The sequence below is a fragment of the Martes martes genome, assembly GCF_963455335.1.
Source record: "Martes martes genome assembly, chromosome: 14".
In the NCBI taxonomy this organism is placed as follows: Eukaryota; Metazoa; Chordata; class Mammalia; order Carnivora; family Mustelidae; genus Martes; species Martes martes.
Window position 1 is genome coordinate 7,920,975 of NC_137902.1, and position 27,259 is coordinate 7,948,233.

The 27,259-nt window shown below is 48.0% G+C and overlaps 1 protein-coding gene across 1 annotated transcript in view; it reads left to right on the forward strand.

Moving 5' to 3' along the window:
• Positions 1–27,259, forward strand: part of CPXM2 (carboxypeptidase X, M14 family member 2) — a gene marked incomplete at its 5' end in the record, with an annotated part of 127,750 nt that overhangs the window by 46,981 nt on the left and 53,510 nt on the right. Inside the window, one exon of the mRNA XM_080823667.1 lies at positions 3,202–3,341. Within this exon, the coding sequence (XP_080679793.1) occupies positions 3,202–3,341 (140 nt within the window). The remainder of the gene's footprint in view (positions 1–3,201; positions 3,342–27,259) is intronic.

Here is a 27,259-nt window from a genome sequence, read left to right on the forward strand (position 1 = left end):
GGAATTCCACTTTTTATTACAACAACTTCTGATAGAAATTTCTCCAACATTTATGAAGTCTTTACTGCATTTTTGAACAGAAAGGGATGAGTGTACCCTTCTCTTGGTCTCTCAGACGTCATACTGACGTCACGGATTGCGCTGTGCTGAAATTTGGTGGCACCTCGGGGACTGGCCCCTCCTCTTTCACTGAATCCTTCCAGGCGCTTGCTTTATACATTCATAATTGATTTTGCAGAGGTGGCTGTCACTTCCCTGTGAGTCAGCTTCGGAAAGGGCCTTCCAATCCCCTGACACCTTACTGCATTTAATTGAATGTCTGGTGTGCTTGGGAAGAGCTGAGATCGACAGCAGAAGCAAAATACCCAGGCTGGCAAAACCAGAAGCCCAAAATTTAATTCCAAGTCTGAGTCAAGTAGACTGTGGTCGAATAGCAGGGGGGGGGGGGGTACCTCCTCCACATTCTGTGATTCTCTCGGGGTGAAAATCCCAGGCTCTGTGGCATCTCTGTTCTTTTCTGCTTAGCATGTGACCAGATAATCTCAATCTTGGCACAGCTGACATGTTGGATGAGGCACATATTCTTCTTCTTAAAATTTTTTTAAAAAGCTTTTATTGATTTAAGAGAGAGAGAGAGCGAGAGAGTGCATAAGTGGAGGGGAGGGACAGAGGGAGAGGGAAAAGCAGGCTCCCTGCTGAGCAAGAAGCCCGATGGGGGGCTCGATCCCAGGATCCTGGGATCATGACCTGAGCCAAAGGCTGACGCCTAACTGACTGAGCCACCCAGGTGCCCCGAGGCACTTCTTTCTGATGCGGTGGTATTGTCCTGTGTGTTGCAGAACAGTTAGCAGCATCGCTGGTCTCTGTCCATCAGTTGTCAGTGGCACACGCATCTTCCAGTTGGGACAGCCAAAAATGTCTGCAGACACCACCACCTGCCCCCGGGGGGCAACATGGGCTCCTGTTGAGAGCTTTAGGCTAGGAATCTCCTTTTTCTTCAGACTTTGTAACTCTATTCTGGATATTTGAAGTTGTAGAAAGTGTGGCAGCAAATGCCCGGCATAGTATTGGCATTCCTTACAATTTTGTAGAATGTGGGATAATTCATAAAGCACCCATATTTTCATAATTTGCCAGATAGTCATTGTTTTAAATATACTGATAACTAACATTTATCCAGCACTCAATTTGGTTTTGAGCCCACACAGTGTGCCAGGGCCTGTTGTAAGCACTGTCAATACCCTAAGGGAGAAAAGAGCATTGCCGCCACTTCGGAAGATGGGGAAACTGAGGCGCAGAGCGTTTAGGCAAATTGCCTGACTTTATACAGGGTGGAAGTGGCAGGACTGGGATTCACACCGAGGCGGGAGGACTTCAGAGCACACGCTCTTAACCAGCACTTTATGCAGTGGTTGGTTTTAAGGTTCCAAGACCAAAATGCGAGCTGTGCGTGTGGACTTTCGCCCGTCTGTCCATTCTGAGCACCAAGAGGGTGGGACCGAACACATTTTCCACCTTTCCATTCCTCTTACCTGGGCCAATACCTGGCAGATCGAAGAGGCATGGTGAAAGTTAACTTTAATAAATGAAGTAAATGCCAGTCTCATGGCTGTTGACGCGAAAAGAGGAGCCCAACAAAAACTAAGGGTTACGGTTCCTCGGAAGAAGCTAAGTGGCGGTACCGTAAGCATTGCTGTGCGCTACAGGTCTCTGCCATTGGGAGGAGGCCTGCCGTGGGGGAGGACATGCGGGGATTGTGCCAGTAAAGCCTCCAGCCCAGGGCAGTGGTCTTCTTGTTGGCTGGGCAGCTTGGGGACATGAGAGGTAGCATGTCAGAGAGTCACCCTCACTTGAACAAAAGCCACCAAAGCACAGGTGAGGACTGGTAAGATACACTTGCATGATTTAGTCTTTCTTTGATGGTTCTAGAAGGCAGAGCCTGGTAGCACTCCGAGGTCCTGATCACAGAGGTGATCTCAGGATGCCATGAGACCCCACGGTGCTGGTTACTTGAGAGCTCAAGTTTCTGGAGAATGTCGACCATTGGGTGTGGCTAGTCACCTTCACTTGAGATAGCAGTGCTTTCAGAAGACCAAGATATGTGAGTGTTCTGACATCTGCCCTCTTTCCGGATTGTTCCAGGAGGGGGTGGGAGTCACATACTATGGTTTGGTCCTGATACAAGGCTGATGGTAGCTGGCGCAGAGATGGTAGGGCACCACTCATGGAACCCTTGGCCACATTGTTCGTCTGCTGTAGTGGACTATGAATTTCACATCGCTGTTGCCCATTAGAAGTAAAGCTGCCCCAGAATTTGAGCTGAAAGCTGCTCAGAGGGAGAAAAGATGGGCTGGCCTGTCTTTCAAATATCACCTAGACTTTTTCTCTGATTCTGAGAAAGAGTGAAATAACTGTGGGAATAGCTATTCATGCAGAAAGGGTCTTAGTAAATTAGGAAGCTTCAGTTAATTCAAATATCCTTCCCCCCTGCTTTTTTTCCTTCCCTTCCTTCCTTCCTTCCTTCCTTCAAATTCTCTCTTAAAATGGTGATAATATAGGGAAAATTCCAGAACAGAAACATCACATACCTTGTAAAGTCAGATCAGAAGACTCTTTGGTAGCAGTAGTAGCCCAGACTCAACATATCAAGTGACTTACGTGGCAGTAAGTAAATATTCATTAGATAGAATTACCCTTTAACACCCAGCTCAGATAGCTCCTCTAGCCCAGTCTCCCCCCCAGACAAAGTTAGCCCCTACCCTTAAATGCTGCTCTAGCAGTTTGCTCCGGTTCCCGAAATAACACAGGCCCCATCATGTCTCTAATTCATCCATTTTCATGTCTTTCTTCCTGCCTGGATGGTGAGGTTCTGGAACGGAACGATTCACCTTTGTATCCCCAGCACCTGGCATGTGTAGGCTGGTACGTAGGAGACGGTCTGTGCCTTCTGGATGCATGAGTAATAGGGGAGCTCATTAAATTTCATCTTCCGCACTGGGCAAGAAGAGGACATATCATATTGAAATATTTCCAACTTGTTAATAACAAGCCACTCCATTTTTTGATTTAGGGCACAGTGATTTTTTTTTTTCTTTGTACTCTGCTCATTTTCTTCTACCCACCCCTCCCCCAAACCCTGCAAGTCTCATGAAAGTATTCATTGATTCTGGATCTTCCAAGAACATCTCTCTTTCTTTCCAGGCAGGTATTAATGAAAATGATTTCTACGATGGGGCTTGGTGTGCAGGAAGGAATGACCTCCGTCAGTGGATTGAAGTGGACGCGAGACGTCTGACCAAATTCACTGGTGTCATCACTCAAGGAAGGAACTCACTTTGGCTGTAAGTGTGGGTGGACCTGTGCTTTTCTAGCCTCCACGCCTTGGGTCTCGTGTTCTAGGGTTTGAACAGAGACAGGAAAGATACAGAAAAGTTCTGGTGATAAGCAGTGGAAGGAAGAAAATTGGGATGTGGACAGGATGCTGAGCTTGCTGTAGACACAAGCATCTCTTGAAAGGATATTATCCCCTGTATGAGAACAGAGAGAAGGACCCACCTGGCAGGTTGGGCTGAGTAGATACAGTCATTAAAACAATGCAGTTTAGGCAGGTGGCTGCCATCTTGGATCTGTGGTGCATCACCGGTACCCTGATTGGTAGACTGAACACAGCCCGAGGTGGGGACTCCAAACAAGCCTGGAGTAGACGGTATGATCCTTTAGAATCTGAGGACTGGAAGCCTAGAGATGTTCCCAAATAAAGGACTGCTAGGAAAGCAGTAGAAGGGTGAGCCAGTGTGAGGCCCGAGAACGAGATGGAAGCCATTTCTCAGAATTGACCTTGGGCCCAGGGTCAATAACAAGATGACCCAGTAGTAATCGTGAGAGCGGTAGGCTGCCCATCCTGTGGTAGATGCATACGACGGAATATTATTCAGCCTTCAAAGGGGAGGTCATTGGATGAGCCTTGAGGACATTATGCTAAGTGGAATGAACAGTCACAAAGGGACAAACACTGTGTGGTCCCACTTACGTGAGAGGCCTGGGGGAGGGGGAGCAGGGGGGTATTTGTTGAATGGGTGCTGAGTTTCAGTTTGGGGTGATGGAAAGTTGTGGGGGGGGATGGAGGTGATGGTTGCACAAAGGTGTAAATGCACTGAATGCCTCTAAATTATACAGTTAAAAATGGCCGGAATGATACATTTTAGGTTGTATATCTTTACTACATTAATGACAAATTATCTGTGCTAAAACAACATGCGCAAAAAAACCCCCATACAATCTCCCCACCTTAACCCAGGGCTGGCTGTGGAGACGGAAGCCGGGCTGCATCTGTGGGGTCGTCCTGGGACCTCAGCCTTGTGGACAGCAGGCCTGAGGAGACAGGGTGCTAGGCAAGGCCTAGAAGGGTCCACAGGACCTTGGGTGCTTTCTGAACTTCAGCGAGAATTTTCCAGTTCCCCTAACATCTGATGACAACTGAGAAGCCAAGGGCACAAGTGCCTCCCACGCTGACATCGGGAAACTGGCCCAGTTAGCTAAGACCCCTCCTGCCCTGCCCGCCTCCCCTTCCTGTCTGTGCCACACTCTTGAATGTCATTTCAGTATTTGCTCATTACCTCTTGGCAGTCATGCAAAATCTGTCTGTAATTTGTTGATTCGATTAATTTTTAATTCCTGGAAAGGTCAACATTAATAAATAAACCAGGATAAAGGAGGGGAATCTGACATCTGTGCTCACATTTAACTGCCTGTCATTGTCACTATACAGGGGACTTTCTCACATAGTGACAATTGTCAGGCAGTGACTCATCACCTATTTTCCTCTGAGCTTTTTCATCATAAAGACAATATTATAACATCTAGCAACATTTAAAAACATTACCCAGGATTCCACTGTCCTTAGGCAAACGTAGTTTTTGGGGGGGGACATATTTGTAATCCTATTACATAGACAATCATGTTATTTTAACTTAAGAACATATCAAAGCATTTTCCATGCGGTTGCTGAGACTTCCTAATGATCGTTTTTAATAGCCTGTGTGATTGACCCAGCCATGGCTCTGCCACCTTCTCGGTTTTCGCGTATCACATGTCATTTTGTAAGGAAGCATTTTCACCCTTTGAATTATGTCCTTCAAATACATTTCCGGAGCTGGGATGATTTGTGCGTTTTGACAGCATTTGGTTATGCATTTATGCTGTTGTGTGTAGCGCTTTTTTTTGTCACTTTGCTTCTCAGTAGCCCATGTATTGCTCATCATGATGATTTTTGCTCCGCTGTGTGCATTGGGCTCTAATCAGCTTATTCCCATGACAATGGTTTTCACTGTTTAGGTTCTGAAAGGCAAGAATTTGGGGGAAGAAAATGTTGACTTGCTCAAGGGGAAGGGAAACTTGGAAAGAAAGCCTGATCTGAGATTATCCATAGGGAGGAATGGAGGGATTTTACCTTAATGCTTGGATATTAATCCGTCTAACCACAGTCATTAGAGAGCCAGTAGTCGAGTTATTATTGGATTAGAAAGACCTGGCAGGGTAGGAATAACACTCACATTCCATTTCATCTAGAACACAAGAGCATTTTAGGTGACCAAGGAATTGCAGTAAAACAGTATCTTTCTTTGACTTAGCCTAGGACGGGAACATCTTAGAAGGCAAGGGACAGAATTTCTTTTAAGAGTCAGATTGATTATTTTTTTCTAAATGTATTTCAAGTCAAATTATCCTTGGAGGACAATGGAAAGAAATTTGATGAGTTTCAGTCTGTCTTACCTCCTGGAATAGGACTGTCTCCACCAAGGACTGAAGTGGGAATAGGACAAGGATTTTGGCATCTGAACCTTTTTTTCCCCAGAGGCATGAATAATGCTAGAAGCATTGGGATCTGTCCCAATGACCAGAAAACACGTCAGCTGCAGGAACCATCAAATAGTGACAGTGAAGAAGGCAGCGGGTGTCTCTTTCCCCTCTCCCCATGACCTTGGTCCCCATGCTGTTCCCAGGACAGACGTCTATGGTACCGTTTTAAATATTCCTTTTTACTGGCTTCTGTATTTTCTCTCTGCTGGTCTGGGAGTACCTGTATTTTTTTTTTTTTTTAAAGATTTTATTTATTTATTTGACAGACAGAAATCACAAGTAGGCAGAGAGGCAGGCAGAGAGAGGAGGAAGCAGGCTCCCTGCCAAGCAGAGAGCCCGATGCGGGGCTCGATCCCAGGACCCTGGGATCAGGACCTGAGCCGAAGGCAGAGGCTTTAACCCACTGAGCCACCCAGGCGCCCCTGGGAGTACCTTTATGAAAGAGGTAATGCCTGGTTGCCATGCCCTGTACCAGGCATCTATTAAGACGCTCAAATAATGATTTTTTAATGAATGAATATTGTTAGGAAGTAACAAATTGACGAAGGTTCGTTCACACAGAATGGTAATGAGTTCATTAATCTGTGAGTGTCAGTGACTGAGCGCAAGCGTGCACCGGGAGTCGGGGAGCAGAGGGGCCGTGGAAGATTGAGGAGTGACGGCTTCTGGTGATGAACGGCACGGACCACAGAGTGCCTTTGGAGTCACATCATGGCTCTTGACTCTTGCTAGTTATGAGACTTCCTTTCTTGGAACCTCAGTTTGCTGCCTGAAATAAGAGAACTGTTCTCTATGGGGTCAAGATGCAGTGGAAGTCAAACGAACTGTTACAATGTTTTAAAATTACCCAAGACATAGTAAGTGCTCAGTAAATGTTAGTTTCTTCCTTCTGCCTCTCTTTGGGTTTATTTAAAACAATGGCTTGGAAGCTTTATTTTTAGCCACAGTAACCTTTGGAGGATACAGGGAGGTGGAGCTGTGCTGTGCGACTCTGGGGGGGGGGGGAGGGGAGCTTTGCCTGCCTGGCCCTCCCTTCCCCCCTCACCGGAGCCACTCTGGAGGGTGCCTTCGTCCAGGTGGCTCTGGAGACAAGCACACTGAACAGCCTGTGGGTCTTCCGTGCAACCCGGCCGGCTCCTCCAAAGTCCTGTGGCTGCTTTCTGAATCCTGCTGGTTAAATGGAAAAATGTGGAATTCGAACCAAGACAAGCAAAGGCAGGGCAGGAATTAGAGCTTGATTTTTCTCGTTAAACAGGCAGAACCTACCCTCATGTCAGAGGGTTGCATTTTGGCTGGGAATGCTCTAGGAACAGGAGGCAAGGGGGTGCCGGCCTTTTGAGGTCAGGGCCAGATGGATATTGCTGTTTCGAAAGGTTTCTGTCTGGTTGTTCGCATTCGGGAGCACTTGGGAGTTACAAGGCATGTATATTTAAGGATGTTCTTAATACTTTCCTTCTCTAGGACTTTCATAGCTGGTATTTTTATGTGAACATCCATAATCTTACTTGTTTCTGACCTTCTCTCTGTGTGTTTATGGATTTATTCACCTGTCACTGAGCCCTCTGTTGTAAGCACCAGGGATACGAGGTGAGCAAGGAAGGGCCTGCCTGCAGGAAGCTTTCAGTCTGGTGGAAGCATCCAGTATGTTAACAGACGCGCTTATATTCACAAAGTGCCTGTCAGTGAGGGATGGGGATAGACCTGTTAACCAGATTGGGGATATAGGCATGAAGGACCATACGACTAGTCACAAGGCTTAGCCCAGTCCTGTGACTAGTTTATAATCCAGTTGACGACAAACTATAATTCTAGTTTTAATAATTTTTCTATTTGAAAGTAATAAAGTCTAATTATTTTCATGATACTGAATAATTTTGTACTTTTCACCAGGAGAAATTATCCTTCTCTACTGCACTGCAATGTAGTGGAATGTTAGTTTACTAATAAAAGCCAATCTTTAATTTCCTTAATTTCAGAAAGTATATTAGACGTATGGGTGTTACAGTTATAACCAGTCTGATGATTGAAAAGTTAATTATTCTGCTGGAGGTAAGTAGGTGCTGTAATGATGTGGGCAAGATACAGGAGATTAAAAAATAACCAAATGTTTTAAATTTTAATTGTTTAATAAACAAAACGATCCTCAGTCTCTTGAGAGTCTGTAAATGTGAGGTAGCACTTTGACTGATGAGTTTGTGAGGTGAGGACCGGGAGGCTTTGGCTGGCTGGCTGCATTTTTAAAAAAGCAGTCAGGCTCATTAGAGCCAGATGAGTGGGGCCCCGACTGTGAGCCAGGCTTGTGACCGAGGACACAGGGATGGCAGACCTGGCTTTCTATTTGTCCGTGGAATGCTCTAGCCGAGGTTCTGAGCGTGGGCCTCCCGGTACACAATTCTGACGGCGGAGGAAAGGAGCAGATGAGGAGCCCCAAGGAAAGGCTTGTCTCCCCCTCCAGCCCTGGAGACAGCTGTGTTCACAGGAGCGGCTGGTGGCCGACAGGGCAGATCACTGAGGGACTCAGGGGTGGCTGGGAGGAGTGGGACTGAGACTGGTGGAGGAGCTCACCCTGGAAAGGAGGAGGGTCTCCTTGCCCCTTGAGATAGATGCTGAAGGTTGGGGAGAATCCCGGAGGGGGATTTCACACCAGAGGCTTGATTTTACATTCTTGCTGAAGCAGGAGGCGGGGTCCTCTGCAGACAGTGCGTGTGGCCCGTGTAGGGGTTGGACGCCTTAGAGCAAGAGGACAGGGAGAGCTGCGGAGCGCTCAGCGGCTGTCCGGAGCTCTGGACCTTGTGCTGGTCCCCGCGGCACTGCCGGCACTCTCCCCACTAGGGGGCGGTAGAGTCGGCGGCCATTTCCCTGGAGGAGGTCCGGGGACAAGGGCATTTTGGAACCCGGTAGGGCACAGAGCACATTTGGGAGGAAGGGTGTGAGGTTCAGCTCCAGGGCGGGTGCGGGAGGAATCAGAGGCAGAGGCTGATTCCCTGGAAGTGAAGGGCAAGTTCAAGGAGCCACTGGGGGAGATGATGCGGCTTTAGAAGTGACACGAGCCTGGCGGGGAGGACAGGGGTCATCTGAAGACTCCACAGGGCCCGCAGGGGTGATGATCTGGGGTTCCGGGGGTGGGGGATGTGGGCAGAGGGACAGAGAGGGGCAGATGTCTGGAAATCTCGAGGCTGCAGGGTTGGCCTTCTGTGCTGTCCCCGTGGGGAGCATCTGCAGGACACGCTGGACCCCAACGCCAGGGAGGTGAGGAGAGGGCTGCCGAAGAGACGAGACGGTGGCGTCTGGTAAGGAGGGAGGCTGTGAAGAGGCGGAGGCAAACGGAGACACTGCTGGAGGGTGCTCCTCCAGAGATGGGGCTGCGCGGGGAACCTGCCTGGCCCGGGGTTCGGCCCGACGACTGGCGCTCCGGCTCTGCGGTGGGGAGTGTTCACCCGGGCCCTCCCTTTCTCTTCAGTTCATCTGGTTTTGTGCCTTCATGGCTCGATCACCACCAGCAACAACCCCCCCCCCGCCCCCGCACATCCCAGCATGCACAGCGGCAGCCTCCCCTCGCCCCACCCCGCGCAGAGGGAAGGGGCGCCGGGGCTCGCGCCAGGAGCTCAGGGGACGCCCAGGGGTCCCTGGAGCAGAGCGTGCCGGGAGGCCGGCTGGCTCGCCCCCTGCGGAGTGTGTGTGTTTCCAGAACGCGCGGTGCTGCGTCTCCTCACTTATGGGCAACGGGAGATGTTTACCACCTGGGGCAGGGCCGGGGCGGGGGTGGGGGGGGGGGTACTGGGAAGACAGGAGCTTCCAAACTCCTTTCTAACTGCTTGAAAACTGACAGTCTTTCTTTTCTTTTTTTTAAGGATTTTATTTATTTGGCAGAGAGAGGTCACAAGTAGGCAGAGAGGCAGGCAGAGAGAGAGAGGGAAGCAGGCTCCCCGCCCAGCAGAGAACCCGATGCGGGACTCGATCCCAGGACCCCGAGATCATGACCCCAGCCGAAGGCAGAGGCTTAACCCACTGAGCCACCCAGGCGCCCCGAAAACTGACAGTCTTTGACTCGCTGAGTTCAGCATGAAATGCAGGGGTTTTCATGAAAACCTCTGCAAGTTCAAGTAGAAGGCCAGGCATGCGATCCATTCTCCATGTTATGTTTCCACAGTGCAGGGGGAGTTGTTTGAAATTAAATGAAACTCTCACTTACGCCTGCGTGGCTCATACTTGGTTTCCTGGGTGCCAGTGACTAAGAAAGAAGCTCTCAGAAAGCAGAATCTTTGAAATGGAAACAACTCCAGAGCTCCTTCCTGGGGATGGAACTTTCTCCCTGCTTGATTTAAAGGTCCTCGTTCCCTGGCTGTGACTCCCCAGGAACCCCTCCAGAAGGTTGCTGGGTGCACCCCATCTTTTCTCTCATCTGTTTTCTGGTGGGGGGAACTCTGCCTACAGCAGGGCCCCTCCCCTGTGTAGCTCCCATCGTGCGTCCACCCCTGGACCCACGTAACCTTTGTGGATTGGCTCCCGCTCTCTGACTCATTCCATTTGCTCACTGCACCCCTAGCAGGAGCCTCCTCTTTCTTCCACAGATAAAACAAGCGTACTCCTGCCTCAGGGCCTTTGCACTTGCCATTCTGTCTGAAGGCTCCACTCTCTTGCATTCGGAGGCTTTTTTCTGACTGTTCTTCTGAAACCCACTCTTAGCCGCTCTGGGTCCTCACTTGGCTTTATTTGATGACCTGTATATTTGTCGGTACTTGCACTGATCTCACTCCTAGGCAGCAGGCAGGACGTAGCTCTTGTTTGCCATTGAACCCCCCAGTGCTGGATATCGCCCTCCAGAGGGAAAGTCTCAGTGACTGCCCCCCCACCGCCCGCCTGCATCATTCAAAACTGTTCAGATCATGTCCCAACTCTCTCCTATCCAGAGGCGGGACAGCCGCCCCCCGCCCAGAATGCACCCAGAATAGGGGGGCTCTTTAGGGCGCAGACCATGGAGAGGGAGCTTGTCACAGCCTCTGGGGGTGCAGCTCTCCCATGCCCTCACTGTCCTTCCCTCTCTGATGACCAGGTCCTCGGCTGGTGTGGGAGGGCAGCCAGGAGCACAGATTCCAAGGTGAGACGGGGATTTCAGACTTCTTTGTTGACACGGCCCTGACTATGTTTCTGAGCCTTTCTCTGTGTCAGTTTCTTTATAAAATGACAACAAGAGTACCTGCCACAAAGGATGGCCGAGGGCTCTGAATGAGCTAACACACAGGTAGTTAGGACAGTCCTTGGCGTGAGTGCCCTGTGGCCACTCATCTCTTGGTATTTCTTTGGGACTTTGGTGGCGGGTCCTGCTTATGCACCAGCCCCTGTGCCAACCCCTCCTTCTCCCCAGCCAGCCCTCTTCGGGCCCTCGGACCGTGTCCTCTCCCCTTTCTGGTGGCCCTTGTTCCCTCTGTGTGGTCTTCAAGTCTTAACCCTGGGGGCAGCCGCCACCAGCCCACATTAGGCAGGTGGTCTGGGTGGGCTCCCGGCCCTTCCCAGCCTCTGTTTCCTGGTCTGTAGGGAGAAGTGACAACTCCCTCTCCCAACGCGTTGACACAGATGGAAGCCGTGACACATTCCGGACACAGCAGAGACTCCGTGTGTACTGTGGCTCCTGGGATTTTCAAAGTGGCCTCACCCTCCCTCTTCCGCGACGCCCCCTCCCCTAGCCATTCACAGCTTGAACCTCCAGTGCCCCCTCGCTCCCAGAGGGCACCCAGGAAAGACTAGAACTGGGTCAGTGAAGAGGTAGTGCCTGGCGTTTTGTGAAAACATTGCTGTGATACGTCTGTATTTTGCCGGCATGAATTTGGCCAGCGGAAATTCCTGGAAATTAAATCACATTGGTTCCCTCTTTCGGGGGGCTGAGCACTGTGCCTGATCGCACAAGGTGCTCTTGGTAACTCTGCCAGGAAGGGCCCTTTCTTGTCCCCACTGTGTGGAAGAAACTGAGGTTCGGAGAACACAAGTAACTTGGTTCTCTTTCTCTGCCTCAGAGTGAATGTACATGTGCTTTCTCTGCCCCCACCTTGCCTCCCACTATTGCTCGCAATTTTCTCCTCTGCCTTGAGGCCTCAGCCCCGCAGGTGGACTTGTGTGGGCTTCTGCTTGTGGAATCTGGGGCCAAAGGGCATTTCTGGCTGCACCCTGGGCCCACTTACCCAGCGGACCCAGCAGCCAGGGTGCCAGGGGCCTTGTGACCTTTAGGGCTTGTGACTATGTTTAACCTCTTTGACAACCTGAATAAAATAAATGAGCTTTTATGGTAGAAAAAGTTTTAATAGATAATATCCATATAGTCATCTTTATACTCATGTGGTCAAAAAAAATGCTTCAAAAAATTTTTTTCAGGGGGGAAGTGCCCTGTGCTCTGAATAACAGTGGCCAGTGCCCAGGTGTTTATGTCCTAGTCCCAAGAATCTGTGAACGGGTTAGGTTTCATGGTAGAGGGCCTCAAGGTTGCACACGGAATTAAGATCATTAATCAGCTGACCTTAAAATAGAGAGATGACCCTGGGTTGTCTGGGTGGGCCCAGGGTAGACACAGGGGTTCTTAAAAGTGGAGGGGGGGGGCGTAAGGACAGCTGGCGGGATGGCAGCCGTTGCTGGCTTTGGGGCTGGAGGAAGGGGCCCTGAGCAGGGAATGTGGGTGGCCTCTAGAAGCTTCCAGAAGATACATAACTCTATATCGTGATCTCAGGAACTTTCACCTCCAGAATTGTAAGATCATACATGTGCACTATCTAAACCACTAAGTCTGTAGTGATTTTATGACATCTGTAAGAAACTCAGCACCCACAAAGGCAGACGTTTCTAGAGCCCCCAAAAGTCCTCATGTGGCCTGGCTGTCTCACAGCATTGCTCTGTGATGCAAGGTCGTGCCATGCCAGAGACATCCAGCTGCAGCCGGGGCCTGCCAGGTAGCTCCCTGCTCGACACGCATTTTAACTGAATGGAATCGGGGCAATTCTCTTCTATTTTTTGGGATTCTTGTGAGCCATTTCTTTGGTTCCTTTTGTCCTGGTCTCTTGAGTGATTCTTCCAGATTTAAAGGGTTTTAAATATCTTCTTTTTACTTTAAGTTCTCTGCAGTGGAGCTCCTTAACTAGGAGCTGCCTCATCTTTTACCCAAATTTATTGGACTTGGCCCCCAAAGTGGTATTTTTCCCCTCTTTCCCTGGTAGGCATTTTTTACTGGAGGTAATGGAAACTGGATAATATTTCTAAGTTTATAACATTCCCTCCTATGGTCTGCATTTTCAAAAGGCCATGGTAACTGGTCCAAAGTGAAAAATCTAATAAATCAATGGGCTGAGTCTTCAGTGCCCAATGTTTGTCTGTGCCGAGAATATAGCAGACCCATTTAACTGTGTGACTGATTCCAGCAGAGAGAGGAGGCAGCACGGAGGGAGAGAATGAGGAGGATGCATTTTGTGTTCTTGAGTCCTGGGGTACCATGCCTATTGTAGACAAAAGGCAGCCCCCCCCCACCATATTGTTCCAAGATGCTACAAAAGGCAAGTTTAGACTTCTGGGGAGCAGTGGTCTTGCCAGTATGAGTTGGCCACAGCAGGGAGGTGATGGACAGGAAGAGGAAGCTGCCAGCCTCCTCATGGTTCCAGCAGAAAATTGGCGTAAATACTGGGAGAGATTGTAGGGCCCTTCCTTCTCTGACTGAAAGGGGATTGACTAGTGCTTTCCCTGCACATACGAGAAAGTGGACAACACTCAGTGCTGCTTACAGCTGGGCTTGTGGCTTATTCATGGTCCTTTTAGTTGACGGACTTTGTTCATAGCCAGTGGTATTTGCTGGATGGTGGTTGTTGGTGAGGATTTGGGGAGATTCTTTCCTGTGAGGTGGAAAGAGAGAAGAATCTGACCAGCAAGACCAAGTGGCATGAAATTCCATGGTGGTAGAACCCCACGGGCACCTCGGATCTTACCCTGTGTCCACCCAAAATTACTTATTTGTGATTTGAGCTGCCGTTGTTTTCCCCAGTTATTCCCTTTCTTGTCACTTTGCCTTTTGCTGTACAAAGACTTTGATTTTTACGTGGCTAATATAATCAGTCTCTGAAGGACTGTGTCGTAGTTGGAAAGACGTTGTCCCTTCTGAGGATGTAAATAGTTTCCCCCACATTTTCTTCAAGCACTTTCATGATTTCAACTTCTGCATTGAAATCTTTGAACTGCTGTCTTTCGGAATGTGTGTTCGCATCGCTGTGGTAGGTCAAAGTCATTCTCCAACGGCCACTACGATGTCCCAACATTATTTTTTTCCCCCATATTTTCTCTAACTGCTATGCCTGAAGGTTCACGTGCTCTCAAAGTTTGTATGTTAAATCCTAATACCTGATGTGGTAGTGTTTGTGGGTAGAGCCCTTGGCAAGCGATTAGGTCATGAGAGTGAAGCCCCCCATGATTGGGATTATAGAAGAGACCCCACCAAGCTCCCTCGTGCCTTCTACCATGGGAGGCTGCGAGGATAGTCTGGGACCGCCTGGCACCCTGTGACCGTCTTGAACTTCCCCAGCCTCCAGAACCGGGAGAAATGAGTTGCTTTTATGACCCACCCAATCTGTGGTGTTTGGTTACAGCAGCCCCCGGGGACTGAGACTCCACATGAAGGACCTCCTGTTTGATATTCTGAATTCCTGTCTGTCACGGGGTTTACAAATTCTAGATATGTCTCTTGTCAGATTGATGGTTTAGAAATATTTTCTCCCAGTCTGTAGCTTATTTTTTAATCTTTTCCACACTGACTTCACATGTTAACCTCTCAGAGAAAAAGGTTTTAATTTCAATCAAGTCTGCTTTGTTGATTTTTTTTTTTCCCTTTATGGATTGTGTTTTTGGGGTCAGGTCTAAGAACTCCTTACTAAGCTCTAGATCCCAAAGACTTTCTTGTGTATTATCTTCTAAGGTTTTATAGTTTTACATTTTATATTTAAATGTATGATCCATTTTGAGTTGATTTCTATATAAACTGTTAGGTTTAATGGGATTTAATGATGCATCTCATTAAACCTAATGCTGTGTAATTGTGTATAGATATATATTTACTTCCTCACCAAAGTCGAACAGACTATCTCTCCACCATAAAATTGATTTTGCATCTCGTGGGTTGGCCAAGGGGAACCCAAGTGGGCTCAGGCAGTAAAGCATGTGATTCTTGATCTCGCGGTTGTGGGTTTGAGCCCCACATTGGGCGTAGAGACAAACATAAAATCTTAAAAAAAAAGAAAAAGTTGGCCATATTTGTGTGGGTTTATTTCTAGGTTCCCTGTTCTGTTCCACAGGTCTGTGTGTCTGTCCCTCCCTCTGTACTGCCTTGTCTTTATTAGTGTAGCTGTGTAATGTCTTAGAACATGGTAGATGGATTTCTCTCATTTTATTCCTTTTCAGAATTGTTTTAGCGATTCTAGTTCCTTTGCCTTCCTATATTAATTTTAGAATAATATTGTTTACATCTATACAAAATCTTAGGATTTAACAGGAATTGCATTAAATCTGTCTATCAACTGAGGGAGAATTGACAGCTTCACCATCCTGCATCTGCTAATCCACAAACAGGGAATGGTTTCTCATTTATTTAGAATTCTTTGGGCTCCCCCGCCAGTGTTTTAGGGTTTTGAGTATACAAATCTAGTACATGTCTTGTCAGATTTACACTGAAGAATTTCCTCTCTTTTGAGCACATGGACATGGTATTGTTTGGTCATATTTAGGAGTTTTGCATCAATATTCGTATGTGAGATTAAGTTATAATTTCCTTTCTCTGAGCAATCTGTTGATTTTCGGTATGGGATCCTCCAAGCAAGGGAGGGAAGATCTTGCTTTTCTGTGCTTTGAGTACGTCCAGCCCCGAGCTTTCAGCGGGGTGGGGGTGGGGCAGGGGAGCTCTTGTTTAACTGCTTCGGCTCTGGGGCTCAAGTTTAGATTTTCTGTCTGTTTAGTCGGTTTTGATAAGTTCTATTGTCCTGCACAATTTGCGTTTTGAAATATATTCATATTTGATTCAGCGATTGTTTAAGGATTCGTTTCTTCCGGTCAGTGGTTATTTCCTCATGATTTTGAAGTATTTGTACATTTCCTTCTTTCACCTCCCTAGAATATTCTAGTGCATTGTCTATCTTACCATCTTCCCCTCTTACATTTATTTAGTTTGAATTTATTTTTTTAGAGATTTTATTTATTTATTTGACAGCGGGAGAGAGAGAGAGAGCGAGCGAGCAAGCAAGCAAGCACACGTGCAAGGGGAGCAGCAGAGGAAGAGGGAGAAGCAGGTTCCCCGCTGAGCAGGGAGCCCTGTGTGGGGCTTCATCCCAGAACCCCAAGATCATGACCCGAGCTGAAGGCAGACGCTTGACTGAGCCACCCAGGCGCCCCTGCCTTTAAAAACATATTTATTTATTTTAGAAAGCGCACATGAGTGGGAGGAGGGGCAGAGGGAGAGAATCTTCAAGCAGACTCCCCTTGGAGCATGGACCCCCAAGAGGGGCTCAATCTCATGGCCCTGAGGTCACGACCTGAGCAGAAACCCAAAAGTTGGAGGCTCAGCCAAGTGAGCCACCCAGACACCCCTTTCCCTTCGTCTTTTAAGCACAGCATTCCTTGGAATTATTTATTAGTCCTGCTATTTTTCTGTTTTTGAATTCATTAATTTCTTTAGATCGATTCTTTCCTTTTGCTTTGTTTAGATTAATTATTCCACTAACTTTCCGAGTTGGACTCTTCCTTCATTCCTGTATTTTTCTCCCTCTTATTTAGTGATGTCTGTTTGTAAGACCGAGAAGCCTCTGCTAAGTGCTGCTTCCCTCTGTCCTGGTGGTGCCGACGTGTGATGTTTTATTAGTGCTGTTTTCTAGATGCTCTTAAGTTTCAGTTTGGGTTTTCTCTTGGATCAAACATTGTTTGAGACTGATTTACATTTCCTGGGGCAAGAGTGTTTTGGAGTTTTATTGTCATACAGGGCTCACTGTATCAGAGAACATCGTCTCTACTTTCTAATTTCTTCGTATTTGGGAAGTTTCTTTTGAGATCTAAAATAGAAAGACTATGTTTGCTTTTGGACAACAGAACACATGTATGCCATTAGATTTACCTTATTAATTATGCAGTTTAATCTCCTTCATGCTGATCCATCGTGGCCAAAGGAGACTGCCTTTCCCTGTCCTGTGACTCCTGTAATTTGTGTCATTAATGTTGGTGCCGTTTTAGTGCATAGAGATTCATAATTGCTTAATGCCTTATTGTGAGCTCTATCCTTTGGAATCACGTAGTGCCATTCTTGGGCTTAATGCTTCCCCCCTCCCCAAATTCAGCATGCAGCCTTTGCAATTGCAGTCTTGGCTTTCTCTGTGTTTGCGTTTGCTGATACCCATGCGCCCCTACTTCTGTTTCATCGTTTCTGACTCACTCTGTGTGTTTCTTGTGCATATCCATAGAGCCGTGCTTCCTCTGATGACCAGGAAGGTCTGTAATGTAGTTCTTGTGGTTCTTTTCCTGACTGCAAATTTCTATAATTCCCCTAATGCAGTATTTCATCAGACTCTACTGATGAAACCCTATTATGAACGAATGATTTAATTGTGTAATTCTCCTTCGTATCCTCCCCTCTCCCTCAGCTCCTTCCGATTTCAGCTGACTTGTTACCTTGGTTACTGTTTACCTCTGCATGGTATATGTTCCTAAAACCCCACTACCTAATTTATTGCTTTTAATATCTCTTCATTGCCCTTCTCCTTCTTTAGCTATTTGGGGCAGATTAAAAAACACCAGGATACCTGTGTTTGGGGTCTCATTCCACCTCTGAGTGAACTGGGAAAGCTTCTTGAACTTTCTATGCCCAGCAGTACCATCTCCCCAAGGAGGCAATCATCCCACCAGGTGCCGCCTTCTCTGCGCGGGACAGCGGTGAACTGTCCATCCTGGGTGTGATCCTGAGTGAGTGACTGGACTTCAATGCCTCTGTTTCCTTCTGCAAAATGGAAATAATGACAGTACTGACCCCACAGTGTTGATTAAATGAAATAAAATGAGTAACAGAACTAGGACTGTGGCTGGCACATAGTTCCCAGCCAGTAGGTGTTCCTGATTATACCCGATGATCATGGTTCCTGGAACCAGGTGAAGATATACTAGACAGAGGGCATCCCAGAAGATGTCTACACGAGATATGCTTGAGGGCTGTAAGGAAAACCGTGGGGCCCCCCTCCTCCAGGGAGCCCTTCCTGTGGCAGAGACAGTGCACTACAAATAATGGAGCTTGTATGGGCAAACTTCACGAAACCCCAGCAACGTGGAACCAGAACACAACGAAAACTGACAACAGTCTTGATACAAACACCGGCATCGGCACGTCCCATCCTGTGTTCAAGTGCGTGAAGGGCACTGCTCTGAACAGAGGCTGAAGTGAGCTTGGAAAAACCGAGGCTACTGTGTGGTGCCTGGGAGACAGGGGTAGACTGCCCATCGTCGTCAGAAGGTAGGGTGGAGGTTGGCAGTGGCAGACCCCGGCCAGCCAGATGTTGTGGGAACAGAGAGGAAGACTGTGGCTCATTACCTTTTGCTTGTTTCTTTTGCGTAAAGATAGTCAATAACCGTGTGACGAATCCTTCCAAGCTAGAGCTCATGGCCAAACTGAGCAGAGCAGAAGGAGGATGGGTGTTGTGTTGGGATCCTCGGTGGCCTCTTACCAGCTGAGTTAGGGCAGCTTGTGTTTGGCTCCTGTGACTCAATGGTACAGACATTAACACGCTGGGAAACCATCGTGTACGGACCACAGTGAATTCTGCCTTCTACTGGCATCGTTCCCCTCTCTTCGCTGACGAGCACACACACATGCTCACACACACGCTCACACTCACACCGAGCATCTGTGTCTGACACGTGGTGTGAGAGCTTCTCTGAAACTAGCCCATGGATTCTGTCTTATGCGGTCCATTCTGAACTGTGGTCTCAGGCCACAGCTGAGGTCCAGAAAATGAGTGCTTTCCCCTCATAGTCCTCAACCCAGAAGCTTCTGGTCTTTCTGGAATTTCTGGTAGGTGTCCAACCATCTCAGCAGAAATTTCCAAACCATGTTTGGTGATTCTGCTCTGGGAAAAAGGAGATTTTCAAACAGGAAACGACACGACTCGCTGGGGTCCGTGTCCTCCCGCCTGGGCTTGGCCTCCTCCATCCGTGCTGGCAAAAATGGCATTCCGGGCCGTGCCTGGGCATCAGTCAGCGCTCGGAGCTGTCCTGTCTCATTACAGAACAGTCGCGATGAAAATAACTACCACATGGTGAGCTACTTCAGTAGTAAGGACGTCGTATGTGCTCACTTTGTGCCTTACCACGGCCCTGGAAGTCAGAATTCAACAATTCACTCCTACAGAGAACTGCAGGGGGTCAGTACAAGGCTCAGTGGGTCCCAGGTCTGTGGCCCGTGCCCAGGACCCCATCCGCCACAAGAGGCACTCCAGCGGGGCCTGGGAACGTCTACCTCTCCTGGGGGGTGTGGATTTTGCTCCCTTGACACCATCTTTCATGCCTGGTAGAAAGGCTCCTAGTTTTTTTTAGAAAGAGACTTTGAGGGGAGAGACTTCCATGCAGTTCTAGCTTCCGTCCAGGTGGAGGGAGTGGTTGAGCCCATGTTTTCTTCTAAGCACTTTTTTTTTTTAAAGATTGATTTATTTATTTGACAGACAGAGACCACAAGTAGGCAGAGAGGCAGGCAGAGAGAGAGGGGGAAGCAGGCTCCCTGCTGAGCAGAGAGCCCAATGCGGGGCTCGATCCCAGGACCCTGGGATCAGGACCTGAGCCGAAAGCAGAGGCTAATTTAACACACTGAGCCACCCAGGCGCCCCTAAGCACTTTTAAAAGTTAACATCTTTGCTAAGTTTCAGAAAGCCACTATTTTTCTTCTTTTTAAATAACTTTCTGATCTCCCATGTTTCTTTAAAGTCTATTTAAAAAAATAACATCAGTGCGGCCAACAGACCAGTCAGTTGGCAATACATTTAGAACACAAGGCGGGCAATAGGAAGTGAAAAGCAAAATGCTTTCCAGTTTTACTCATATAAAATTCCGCTGACTTTCTCTCCGGAGTCACATAGTAAAATGTGAACTCTTAAAAGAAAAATAAAAAAGAATTCTTGTTTCTTAATCCTGCTTTGGATTTACAACTGGGATGTGAATTGGCCTCCATTCTTGCATGCGTTGATGAAAATGATCCTGACCTGGGTAGGGAAACTGAGAAAGTGCCAGAGCACAGCAGACCCAAGAAAGAGATATGGGCATTAATTTTTTAGTTAAAAAGTCATGGGTGTTGTTTTAAAAGCCCTAATAGCCCTAATAGCCCTACTTACAACTAAAAATAGTAGTCTCCAGGGGCACCTCCGTGGCTTAGTCAGTTAAGTGTCCAATTCTTGATCTCACCTCAGGTCTTGATCTCAGGGTCATGAGTTCAAGCCCCGAGTTGGACTCCATGCTGAGTATGGCGCCTACTTGAAAAAAAAAAAAATGGTAGCCTCTGTTCCATACCCTCGGTCCTGATTTTTGCCCAGGGCAACTACTACCTTCTTTTTTAAGTTTTCTATTATATATTCTATTATTATTCTATTATTATATTCCATTTTGTTTATCTTAATACCTGTATTTCTGGGGCACCTGGGTGTCTCAGTGGGTTAAGCCTCTGCCTTTGGCTCAGGTCATGATCTCAGGGTCCTGGGCTGGAGCCCCACTTTGGGCTCTGCTCAGCAGGGGGCCTGCTTCCCCCTCCCCCTCTGCCTACTTGTGATCTCTCTCTCTCTGTGTCAAATAAATAAATAAAATCTTTTTTAAAAAAACCCTGTATTTCTGAACAAATGCTTTTAGTACTCTTGCATGATTGTTTTATTTTATTTTTTAATATTTAAAAAGATTTTATGTATTTATTTTAGAGAGCAAGAGAGTGAGCAGGAGGAGGAGCAGAGAGGGAGGGGGAGGGGTGGGGGAAACTATCTCAAGCAGTGGCCCGGCTGAGCTCAGATCTGGACTCGGGGCTCGACCTCACGACCCTGAGAGCATGACCTGAGCCAAAATCAAGAGTCGGGTACTTCACCAACTGAGCCACCCAGGTGCCCCAAGAACGTGTTTTATTGACCTACCTCCAGTATGCATGTACACACAGACACTCACACACACACACACACACATACTCATTTCCTCTCTCTCCGTCTCTGCATCTCCTCCCATCCTCCCAGAGGAGCTCCGTTATCAGCTTTAGCTAAATCAGTATTTAATGTTCGCCTCACGGTCGCTGGTTAGTTACAGTTAGTTATAGCTGGGTCATGTGATAACAGTATAACTGTGCTAACTTTCCTCTGTAGCTTTTTTGCTTTTCCTGGAGGTAATAATCACTTCTGTTTAATGGTTCCTTGGTTTTTGGTGCTTATTGCCAGCCCATTCCGTTGCTTCCTGAGAGACCTGAAAATCTCCCCTGAATACATCTATAATATCAGCAATCGGGTCTTGTCTTTTCTCCCCAGAGATCCCCCTCCTGGAGTCACCGGGCCTCTGCTGGCGTCTGGTCTGCAGGCCCATGGCCGAGCTCTGGCCCGCCAGTGTTCCTGCTGGAATTCTCTTCACCTGTCTCCTGAGTTGTATTCTGTGTTTCTTAGATCCCATGTCTCAGTGTTTCCATTTATTTTGGTGGCATCTGTCTTCTGGGAATGGAGCTTAGGAGGTAAAATTCTGGATTCCTTGGGCGTCAGCATAAGCATTCTTGTTGACCTTGCCCTCGATGGGTAGTTGGGAAATAATTTTCCCTAACAGTTTTCTACAGCTTTATTGAGATAATAGTTCACATACCATATAATTCACCCATTTCACATGTACAGTTCACTCTTTTTTCTTTTTTTAAAGATTTTATTTATTTATTTGACAGACAGAGATCACAAGCAGGCAGAGAGGCAGGCAGAGAGAGAGGGAAGTGGGCTCCCTGCTGAGCAGAGAGCCCAATGCGGGGCTCGATCCCAGGACCCTGAGATCATGACCTGAGCCGAAGGCAGAGGCTTTAACCCACTGAGCCACCTGGGCGCCCCCAGTTCACTCTTTAATACATTCCTGGAGTTGTGGTATCATCACGATCACCATTTTGAAAGCATTCTCATCGTCTTGAAAAGAAAGCCCTTACTTGTTACCCCTCAAAACTTGGAAACATTTTCCATTGCCTCTTTACCTTCAGACTTATAAAATAGGCATTTGAGGATATTCATACTTGTAAGTTTTAAATTTCTTTTCCAATAAAGTTTTAGGGATTTTTTTTCTACGTTCCTTGCGCTAAAAACTACCCAGTGTGTGCCGTATTACTGGCGCTTGACATGACCAGGAAATAAGGAAAATTGTATTTTTCGGTTTGGGAAATTCTAATTTTTCTTTCTCTTCCTCCTCCTCTACCCACTCCTCTTCTCGTCCTCCTCCTCCTCTCTATTCCTCCTGCCAACTTTTTTGAAATTACTATTATTTCCATGTTGAATCTCTTGCGTTAATTTTTTCTTTCTGCCTTAAAATGCTAACCAATCTTCACCTTGTTTCCTCCTTTTCATCCTCGTGTTTCAGCTCACACACCGCCTCCCAGAAACTTCCCGGCGCAGCCCCAGACGAAGTCAGCCCGTCCCCACCCCCCACGCCCACCATGCATAAGCTCTCTCTGTTTCCCCTCTGAATAATGTCACAGTGGCAGTTCAGTAATTTACTGTATAACTAGTTATGCGATCCCTGTCTTCCCCAGCAGACAAAGCTCCCCGAAGCCAGGAGCCAGGTCTGCGTTGGGATCCCCTCTGCCCCGGCGCCCGGCACACCCTCCCTCTACCTGCTGCTGACCCGTATTTGGTGCACGAGGGAGCAAAGGTGGCATCTGTGCTGGGAGGGACAAGGTCTGAGCTGAGGTTGGCACAATTTATAAAGATGAGTTTCAGTAAGCAGAAAAAGTGTTCACCCTGTCCAGGGGCTGTCCAGAATGTTTGGGAGAAAGCCCGTTTCTGTTCGCTGAACAGCTAGTTGTCCCACGAGGCTGTCAGGCGGCTGAGCTGTGTTCCGTGAGGTCGCTGCAGTCCCCGTCTTCTCCATGGGTCGTGTGTTTGTTTCCGAGCCCTTCTCGTTACTTAGGCAAACCAACAGGAGCAGGTGGAGGAAGCTTGTATCCCGTGATACCCCTCCCGACAGGTAAACTGTCATAAGCCCCTGAAAACTCCGTGCCTCAGTTTCCTCACTAATTAATCGCCAGTGACGCTTATCCCTTCCTTAAAATGGGTTGGAACAAAGAAAGTAGAGAATTACCGTGTTGATTTTGAATTGTCAGGTTGGGGTTTCTAAACTTCGGTACTGATGGCACCTTGGGCTGGAGCTCTCTTAGCTAGGGAGTCTGTCCTGTGCATTTTAGGACAGTCTGCGACATTCCTGGCCTCTGCCCACAGGAGGGCCCCCTGGTAGCACCCTGCTGGGCACCCTAACGCCCCAGTCATAACAGTCAGAAATGTCTCTAAAGGTTGCCACATGTCCCCTGGGGGCCAAAATCACCCCTAGTTGAGAAACATTGTTATACACGGGGACACGGGTTCTTTCTCCAGTCAGGTATGATAGTGCCCAGGGCCAGTGGCACTCCCCAGTGCAGGGGAGACACACTCCTACGGTTGCTGGAGTGTTCAAAAGAACATATTGAACATTGGGCTCGATTTGGAAGAGTTTTCAGAAGTCTCCCGGGACCAGCACAATGACCCACTTGTTCTTGCCTGTTGGGCTCGTGATGGTTACAAAACAGAGTGAACCTCTTTCTGGAAGTGTTTCTGACATTGTGTTGGAGAGGCCACATGTTTTAAGGAACTTAAACTGTGGCAAGGGGACTGACATCAAACATTGATTTGCCAGATTGGAAGGAATTTCCTTAGTGTGTGTTTGAACTCTACAGCCCACTCCGGGAGAGAGACTGGTGTGTTGAGGTGGGCAGTGACTTCGATTTCTGTGGCTGCCATTTTCTGGCCAAGCCCTAAGCTTCCCATTCACTGCCTAGAATTAGGTAACTATTGTTTTATCCTGTGGGAACCAAAGTGGTAGGACATGTCGGAACCCACAAGCCTAGGGAAGGGTCTGGAAGGAGTCTAAAGATGCAACTAGAATCAGAATGGGGTTCTGGTGGTAGACAGATGTTCCTCCCACAAGATGTCCACATTCTAATTCCCTGGAACATGAGAATAGGCTACCTTAGATGGCAAAGGGGACTTTGTAGTTGGGATTAAGTGAAGGACTTTGAGATGGAGAGAGGATCCTGGACCTAGTGGGTCGTCTCCAGAAGCTGGACAAGGCAAAGAAACAAATTCTCTCCTAGAGCCTCCAGAAGGGAGCCAGCCCTGCTGACACCTTGACCTTAGCCCAGTGAGATTTCTATCCTACAGAACTGTGAGATGGTACATGGGTGTTGCTTTAGGCCACTACGTTTGTGGTAGTTTGTTACATCAGCCATGGGAAATTCAGTAGCTCTTAGAGTCTTTGGAAGTCAAAACAAAAGTCCGTAAAGCCCAAAGCAGGGCACTTAGGAGCAGTCATTCTGGAGCGAGTGCTGATCCTTGTCTCACATGGTAACTCTTGGCCTGCTAGCGGGGTGTGTGTTTGTGTGCGTGCATGCCGTGTGCATGCATGTGTGTGCGTGTTTGCACTGCCTGGAATGCAGAGACCCGCAGGATGGAGACATAGCCTACCCTGAGCAGAAACCCAAATCCCAGCTTTCCTGGAAGGGCTTCTGTCCAACTATGTAGAGTATGACACCCACACACCTGTTCCGCTTCTGTGCTTACATATTCTTTGTCTGGTCCTATTATTATTTATTGTTTTTGGGGGGTGGGAAGAGAACATTGGGAGGGCAGAGGGAGAGGGAGAGAATCTTTTTTTTTTTTTAAAGATTTTATTTATTTGACCGACAGAGATCACAAGTAGGCAGGGAGGCAGGCAAAGAGAGAGAGGAAGGGAAGCAGGCTCCCCGCCGAGCAGAGAGCCAGACGTGGGGCTCGATCCCAGGACCCTGGGATCATGACCTGAGCTGAAGGTAGAGGCTTCCCCGGCGCCCAGAGGGAGAGAATCTTTTTTTTTTTTTTTTAAGATTTTATTTATTTGACAGAGAGAAATCAGAGCTAGGCAGAGAGGCAGACAGAGAGAGGGGGAAGCAGGCTCCCACCGAGCAGAGAGTCCGATGCGGGGCTCGATCCCAGGACCCTGAGATCACGACCTGAGCCGAAGGCAGAGGCTTTAACCACTGAGCCACCCAGGCGCCCCCCAGAGGGAGAGAATCTTAAGCAGGCTCCATGCCCAGTGTAGAGCCCAATGTGGGACTTGATCTCACACCCTGCGATCATGACCTGAGCTGAAATCAAGAGTTGGGCGCTTAACCGACTGAGCCACCCAGGCGCCCCATGGTCCTGTTATTTTTATCAGGACACGTGAAAGAAGATGAGATTATATTTTTTATATGTGTGTGTGGGGGGGGCTCAGTTAATCTTCACAAATGGCAGACATTACAGTCTAATAATAATGCTGATCTGCCATTTCTCTGCACTCAGTTTTGCTGGAAAGCACAATGAAAAGTGTAGGATTCAGGAGACCAGGCTGCCCTGTTTCTTTCAGCTTTTCTCAAATATCCCTACAGTAAGGGTGACGATCTTTGTTTCCCGGTACCCCTGCTTCCCTCGAGCTGCAGCGGGGACTTCGGCTACTGGGGGCTGGGCACTTGATTATCTGCCCCCAGCAGGCTTCAGTTGCTTGGAGGGGCCCGCGGGGCTTTCTGAGAACACCTGCTCTTGTCTGTTCCTTGCCTGTTTCAGACACATCAGTCTGGACTGGAGGTTGTCTCCCCTTATGACACATACTTTATTGAAGTCAAAAGATGTAGCCAGCCCAGTCCAGTGTCCTAATCATGGCTATGTTGTCCCAGCCTCACTGGACCTGTAGGCTGAGACCCAAAACCCGGCTGGCCTCAGTTTCCCTGCTTTGCTCCTGCAGAACAGTTGTCAGCTTCCCAGCCTGGGCTTATCCCCTCTTCCTCCCTCAGACTTAGCACGCTGCACATTTGAGGATCACGGAACCCTCAGTTCGTTTTTGAATAGCACTTCCTTGGGAGACGATTACCAAATCCTACCTTGAGACACAGGGTGTGTCTCAGGGAGCTTGAGAGCAGGAGTGGAGGTTGTGAACTCCGACTGGAACCTGGGGTCCAAGCGTTGTGGGACTCTTTCTGGGGGTTCTTGATTTCGAGCGTCTCCGTGCTTCTGGGTCACTATTCTCTCTATGTAGACTGGCCTCTGCTTCTCCAGCTCCCCGATGGGGAATGAGACTGCCATCAGTACCCAGGGTTTACAACTTAGAATTGCAGCTCCGTGTTGGTTGCAAATCCAGAATCCCAGGGAAGGATGTATCAGCCCTTTGGGTCATGTGTCAAGTGTAGGCAAATCAACTGACTGGCCTAGTACCCACCATTAGGCCATTCAGCTGTGGCCAACACCCAGAGTCCTGCTGCCTAAAACGTCTGCTCCAAAGGTAATCCTGTAGAAGGATATTGGTGGAAAGGTAATTCCCGAAAATAATAGGGCTGAACACGCAAAATAATATTTAGACAGATATAATTATATCTGTTAGGCCACTACTATTTTTGGAACACCTTCAAATACTTGAGATTCTCCTCTCTTTATTTATTGAAAACAACTGATGTTACATAATATTCATTAGAAAAATTCAAGGTATAGATTTCAGGTTTAGTTCATGTTCTCAATGTTCAATTTCTTAAGTTTTGAAAGTTGTTTTAGTGACCATACGTCACCCTGTGTTTGTATTTGCAGAAAGTGAGGTTATTTGCAAGTATTGAGAAATGTTGATTGTAAGGTTAAGATGTGAACATTTTTTTATAAGGTTTTATTTATTTATTCATGAAAGACACACAGAGAGAGAGAGAGAGAGAGAGGGAGAACAGGCTCTCAGAGGAGCAGGAAGCCCAACATGGGGCTCGATCCCAGGATCCTGGGATCATGACCTGAACCTAAGGCAGACACTTAACACACTGAGCCACCCAGGGGCCCCAAGGTGTTTTTGACTGAGAACGATTACTATGTACCAATGTACAGCTTCAGAGAACTTGTGTAAATATCGCAAACGTTTGGGGACTGATCCGGGGATACGGAAGTCCTGATGGCAGAGCCCAGGAAAAGAGGAGGATGATGAAGACCCGAGGTTGGGAGGTGGGAACATCCAGGTTCGGAGAAAGAGGAATGCGTGTGATCTGCCCCTTCCCTCCCGACCAGCCTCACTCGCAGCCACGTCCTGCGTGAGAAACTTGGCTCGTTCTCAGATGGACTAAGACCCTGTGCGCGGAGGCATT